Genomic DNA, 6,247 nt, shown 5'->3' with positions numbered 1-6,247 from the left:
AAAAAAAAAACCACAATATATACAAAAGGAGGACACACATCAAATACACTGGAAGAGTTGCCTGTGGAAAGATGGAATGGATGGGGTGGACACATTAAAATAACAAATAAATAAAAGCTAAGGATGATAATGTGCTATGAACTGAAATTACTCTTTGCACCTGGGCCACCATCAACATAAGGCAAAAGACAAGAATGATTATTGGTCTCGTGCACTAAATACTCTTTAATAGTGTGGAAATTCGGGGAGATAGCTTAGTAGAACAAGTGCTTGCCTGGCAAGCGCAGGGTCCCGAGTTCAATCCCCAGTACTGCAAAATAGAAAAAAAAATAGTATGGAAATTCACAGTCTATTATAACAATCTCTGCTTTGGTACATGCTAAAAATATAAAACAAGATAGAAATTAATTGAGACAGCAGATATTAATACATAGTGCAGAAATATTTGTTTTAGCTTGAACTCATCTGTTTCTGTGGAAAATCTTTGGAAAAGTATTTTAGATGATAATGCTGGAAGGAAACTCAAATAGCTATAAAAGCACTATAATTTCTTTTACAGAACAAAAGATATTTAAAGAAGTTAAGATGCTCAAAACAAGTTTCGCATTTCTGTAACCTGGAGGTTTGAAAAATTACAGAGTTCTTCAGACACTAAAACACAAACTTTTCCAGTCATATACAAAGACGTAACTATTAGATTCACCATTGTCCTGTACAGAGATCTCAAAAAGCAGCTAGTGGCACTCAAAATCATTAGACCAGTAAGCTGAGTAAAAGGAACAAATGCTTACTCAAATGGAAAGCAGTTGAGTATATTGTTGTGCCTTTTAAAGGCATGAGAACAAAGACCTGAGAGCTTTGCAATGACCTCCTAATTTTATTAATTAGGCTTTTAAAATTCTAATGTTTTTCTTCAAACTCTGTTGATGCATTAATTAATCACAACTGAGGTTCAATGCATCCATGTCCTTGGACATGGGCCCATTTGTGGGTGGATGACATTCTCTTTGAGAGTATAATGTCTTCAGATAACTTAATATATCAATATTTCAGGAAGAACTACTTCCTTCCCCAGGCTGCTGTGCCAGCCCCGTCCCTGCGGCGCGCTGAGACGGTGAATGAGGCTGGGTATGGTGGCGAGGGCCTGCAATCCCAGTGCTTGAGAAGCTGAAAATAGGAGGGTCACTGCAAATCAGACTTGTGCAGTGAGACCCTATAGACTCTGCACTTAAAAAAATTAAAAAAAAAAAAAAACTACTTCCTCCTATCCTATGGAATAGAGATCATATAGGGGCTGGCGTGATAGCTTGGCAGTCTAAATGCCTGCCTCACAAATGCAAGGACCCAGATTCGATTCCTGGTACCACATCATAAATAAGTAAATAAAACATTAAAAAAAAAAAAAAAACTAAAGTCAGAGACCGTATAGTTGGAGGCAATGTAGTAAGTAAGAACTGGTCAAAATTCAGTACTTAAAAGGACACCTGCTTTTGTGATCCCAGCTATTTGGGGGACTGAAGCAAAGGAATCAAATTTTGGAACAGCTGGGCAACTTAGCAAGATGGTCTCAAAATAACAACAATAACAACAATAAATCATAATCATAATCATAATAAATCAAGGCTGTAAGTCAGTGGTAGAATGGGTTCAAACACTTGGACAGAAGAAAAGAGAAATAGGCATCTTTTGGCTTTTCCTTTCAGTTGACTGCTCTTTTCTCTTTTTATTTTATTTCTCACAAATTTAATTAAAGAATTTTGAGACTGGGTGTGGTGGTGTGCTCCTGTAATCCCAGCACTTGGGAGGCTATAAACAGGCAGATCACTGAGTCCAATCTAGTAGTGAGACCCGAACACCATGTAGTTCCTTCCCTAAAAAAAATACAAAAAACAAATAATTTTATTGGTACTTATTCTGGGTGAATCTTGTATAAAATGGCCCTTGCCTCAAGTAATTTGTGTGTTTGTGCGTGTGTGTGTGTGTCCTTGCATTCATGATTCTGTTTGAATAGCATAAAGGAACAGGTAGATAGACACAAGGAATAAGTGGCATATCCAAGTATCCCCCAAATATTTGAGGTACACAGAGAAGATGACAAGTTCTGTGAAGATAAGAAGGAGAAAAACATAATCTTATGCTTTTCTGTAATGTCTTCTACTTCTTTAATTCTTTAAAGAATCGTATTTTTAGAACATGGTCAACTTGGCTGCCAGTTTTGTTTTGTTTTTTGATCTTTTGGGGTCAGGGTCTCACTATGCAGTTTAGGCTGGCCTTGAACTCACTTTGTAGCCCAGATTGCCTCAAACTCGTAGAGTGATCCTGTGCTTTGGCCTCCAAGTGCTGGGATTACAGCTGTACTCCACTACCACACCTGGCCTTCATGGTCAACTTGAAAGCCATAAGAAGCTTGACAAATTATGAGTTAAAAAGTATAAAAGTTCCCTCCCTTTGGTTTGGTGTGAGAATACAAATTAAACTAAATGAGTTGACGAAGAATTCTGGAACTGGAAAGGGCTTCTGAGAGTTTATATCATAAATAAAACTCAACCCAAATCACTCCAGACACAAAGATCACCATTTTTCCAATCCCATTTTAAAAGGTCACTGAAGCAATAAATGCCACAAACAACTCCATGTATCCAAATCATTGTTCAACTTCTCAGCAAACTTTTTATGATTGATATAAATCTCTTATACTACAGTTTGAAATCTCCAAAACTTTTTCTGTAGTATGAAGGTTGAGAACAGCTAACTGCTGACTGTAGTTCAATAAATATTCACTGTAAAATAGAACTCTTACCAAGTGCTGGTCTCATAGTAGAGAACTAGTAGATTGGTAATGTTTCCTTGGTTTTTCCTGTATGCTACATTAACATGCAATGATTATGTTAAATTAGGTGACATTAGATTTGTGTATGATAAGAAACTGCACACAAGGCCACTCTCTGGTCACTTCTCACATTTCTTAGGTTAAATAATAGTAGAAGTTCTTGCCCTTGACCATGGAGTGTCCTTGATCTCTATCAACTATTATTGGTGACATAGAATCCTATTGCTAGGAGAGGCAAATCCCAATTCCAAGACTTCCTTATAAAGCTTAGAGTCTTCTCTCTTCCAAACCCAGAGTCCCAAGATGTTTTGGAAATGTGATTACTGTCACATAGGTGACAATAAAAATCTTTCTGATTTTTGCTTTTTTCTGTATTTCCAGATACTAAATGACATTTTTGCTTTCTACAGATAAGTGATGCTTGTTCATCCTTTCTGTCCACTGACTCTCGACCTCAGGTAATTTCAATTGGAAAAGTTTGTAGCAATGTGTTTGGGTAGTGTTGAAAATCCTTATCCATCCCTTTGGACATTTATTACCTCATTAAGATGTGTCAATGTATTGGACACTATTATATCCTCTGCGGGTAATAAGTAATACTATGGGCTTGTGATTTATAAGGCTAGAGCTTTATCTCTTAAAAAAATACAGATCAGATGTACATATTTTGGAAATTTTGAAATGTCAAATTAAAACGCTAATTTCACAATCAAATCTTGTGTTAAGTTAAAAACATTTTATCTTTTTCTGGCTCTGGGGGCTAATATCTTGTCTTCCACTTGAATTTTAAATATATCAGTAAACTCAAGAAAATCAAAATATGATCATTTTGACTGAAAAGTCCATTATAATGTGACTTTAAATCCAATGCTCCACCTGACCACACAATCTTAGTGGTGAGTCAAGTTCCCAAGTACAGGGCAGACATCAAACTGACAAAAGCACTGGCTTCTGAAACTGCATGTACCAATTTCATCTCCAAGTTCACTTATCAGACATCTCACCCCTCTTTCCACTGAGAGGAGTTAAGAGAAAGTTATAGGGAGGCCAGTAGTATTAGTCCTACATGAGTGGTAAAAGGGTCTTCTCCTTTCATTGTCTTTCCTGGGTGCTGCTGGTTCTGTCTGTAGATCTATGTCTGCATACGGGGAGAGCTGAGGTAGTCTTACTGTCTTGAGTTTCTTACTCAGTACCCCTCAGCTCTTGCCAAGAGTCTGGTGGGTGCCTGGTGCATGCTCCTCCACAGTCTGGCCAGGAACCCAAACCACCTGTCAGTCACAAGTTCTTCCAGAAGGTTGTCTTGACTGGGGTGCAGACTCAGCCTTGTGTACATAGTATTATATTTCACCTGCTTCAACGCATTCTCCAAGCTGCAGATAATTTCCTGCAGGAAGCTGGAGGGTTCGGTGGTAAAACAAGACCAGGATCACAGTTGGTGACATTGTTGAACTCTATTTCAGATTACTAGAGGAGTGTTGATAGATGTATATCATGAGATAGACATCAGCACATAAGCTGTTGTGCTGTATTGAAAATTCAGGAGCATCTTCAGAATCATTTTTATATCTGCAGGATATAAAAGGAGGATGGATTTTAAAGCACTCATTTAAACCCTGTCAAGATAAACTAGATTTCTATTGGATTCTCTTATTTATAACTTTTTAAAAAAATGTATTTAGTACAGGATCTCACTACACAGGTCAGACTCACAGTGATCCTCCTGTTTTAAGCCTCCCAAACGGTGGGATTACAGGCATGCGCTACCACACTCAGTGTCAATTGCATCTTAGTGCGCCCCGAGGGTGGGGGCAGCACAGCACACTGGGGACTGAACACTGATCTCAGAGCCTGCCTAAGCATGTGCTTTAGTCTGCTGAGCTATCTGGTGGGCCCTTGTGTATAACTTTTAATAGCTCAGTAAATTTAATATTTGAATCTTACTTATAATGCAAATTGTAATATTCTTTGATATATATTTTAAAACATTAATTTTCACATTAAGTATTATTTATCATTTATGTGATTATCTAAACAGTATTTCAAACTATTTCTTTTTTTTAAATAAAAACAACTTTACATTTATTAGCCTTCAGTAAAAACATAAGTGTCAAAACAGTATGACCAAATGCTTTACAAACACTCCCAGGGCAAAACACTTAAACGACTGCCTTTTTTACATATCACCATAATTGGCTTTGCCTCACTTCCCTGCTATTTGAATTCATTGATCATTTCTAGTTGGAGACACTGTAGCAGAGTAATGTTACCTCCTTTCAGCATGATCCTACCCAGTTGTTCTCTTGACTTTGTTTTAGAATGAATTTCTTCTAATTTTTCTAATTCATTCTTTCATCTAATACAAGGTTCATGTACCCATCAAAACCAGCAATACAGCCCTCTATCCGCATATTTACTTGCTCATACAGCCACACCTGGATCCAGGATCTATTCTGCGAGTATTTGAAGATGAGTTTGATGGGCTGCACCACCACCTTCTGCACTTTCTGGCCCTGACCCTGGGATGCCATGGCGGAACCTGACAAAGATAATACCAGCCACCTCAAACTATTTCTTATAAATCAAAATAATAGATCTTTAAGACCCACAAATAAAAAATAAAATATTAATGTGCCATATATGAAAAACTTTTAAAGAATTGTTGAAAAAAATGCTTCTTACAAAAACGAGCTAGAGAAAATATATTTTATTCAAAACTTGTCCAAGCATGCCCCCTGGGGTGCGCTGAGACAGCGATTGAGACTGGGCGTGGTGGTGAGCACCTGTAATCCCAGCACTTGGGAGGCTGTAAACAGGAGGATCACTATGAGTCTGATCTATGCAGTGAGACCCCCTGGTATACTGTCCAAAAAAAGAAAAAAAAACTTGTCCAAACTCAATACAATTGCCAAGCATCGTGCATCTTTATATATGTGAGTTTATTCTTCCAATTGAGATGTATCATTGATAATTGAAATGATGACTTTCTTTCTATTGCTGGATATTTTGTAGAATTTCTACATGGGTCATTGAAAGAGCTTTAGTGATTTTATTTCCAGATTTTTATCAGGTGACCTGAAGGAAAGCAAGCGAAAATGGTGTGTCAGTGTTCACACTGTACATTGTCCTGTTCATTTTCCTGCTGTATGAACTGGGAATGCAGCACAGTTCTAGAGTGCTTGCGTAGCATGTGTGAGGACCTGGGGTCCACAGGCACAGCACTGCCAAAAACCAAAACCAAAGAAAACAAAAACTCCAAAGGAACAGTCAGCCAGGTGTGATGGTGCACTCCTGGAATCCCAGCATTCTGGAGAACTGCCACGTTTGAACCCACTGACTTAATAAGAACCTGTCAAATAATTTTTTAAAGGGCTAGGAATGTAGCTTAGGGCAAAGGCTCTTGTTTCAGTCTCCAGTAAC

General features: G+C 37.9%; 1 protein-coding gene across 4 annotated transcripts in view; it reads left to right on the top strand.

Moving 5' to 3' along the window:
* The window catches only part of Nmu (neuromedin U), a 41,283-nt gene that overhangs the window by 12,778 nt on the left and 22,258 nt on the right, over positions 1-6,247 (top strand). For all 4 annotated transcript variants that reach the window (XM_023711042.1, XM_023711041.1, XM_023711043.1 and 1 more), the window contains exon 3: positions 3,241-3,288. In XM_023711042.1, the coding sequence (XP_023566810.1) occupies positions 3,241-3,288 (48 nt within the window). The remainder of the gene's footprint in view (positions 1-3,240; positions 3,289-6,247) is intronic.

The sequence above is a fragment of the Octodon degus genome, unplaced genomic scaffold (genome assembly GCF_000260255.1).
Source record: "Octodon degus isolate 3935 unplaced genomic scaffold, OctDeg1.0 scaffold00019, whole genome shotgun sequence".
NCBI classification, from domain to species: Eukaryota; Metazoa; Chordata; class Mammalia; order Rodentia; family Octodontidae; genus Octodon; species Octodon degus.
Note: the sequence above shows the minus strand (reverse complement) of the source record. Positions and strands in the feature narration are given on the sequence as shown.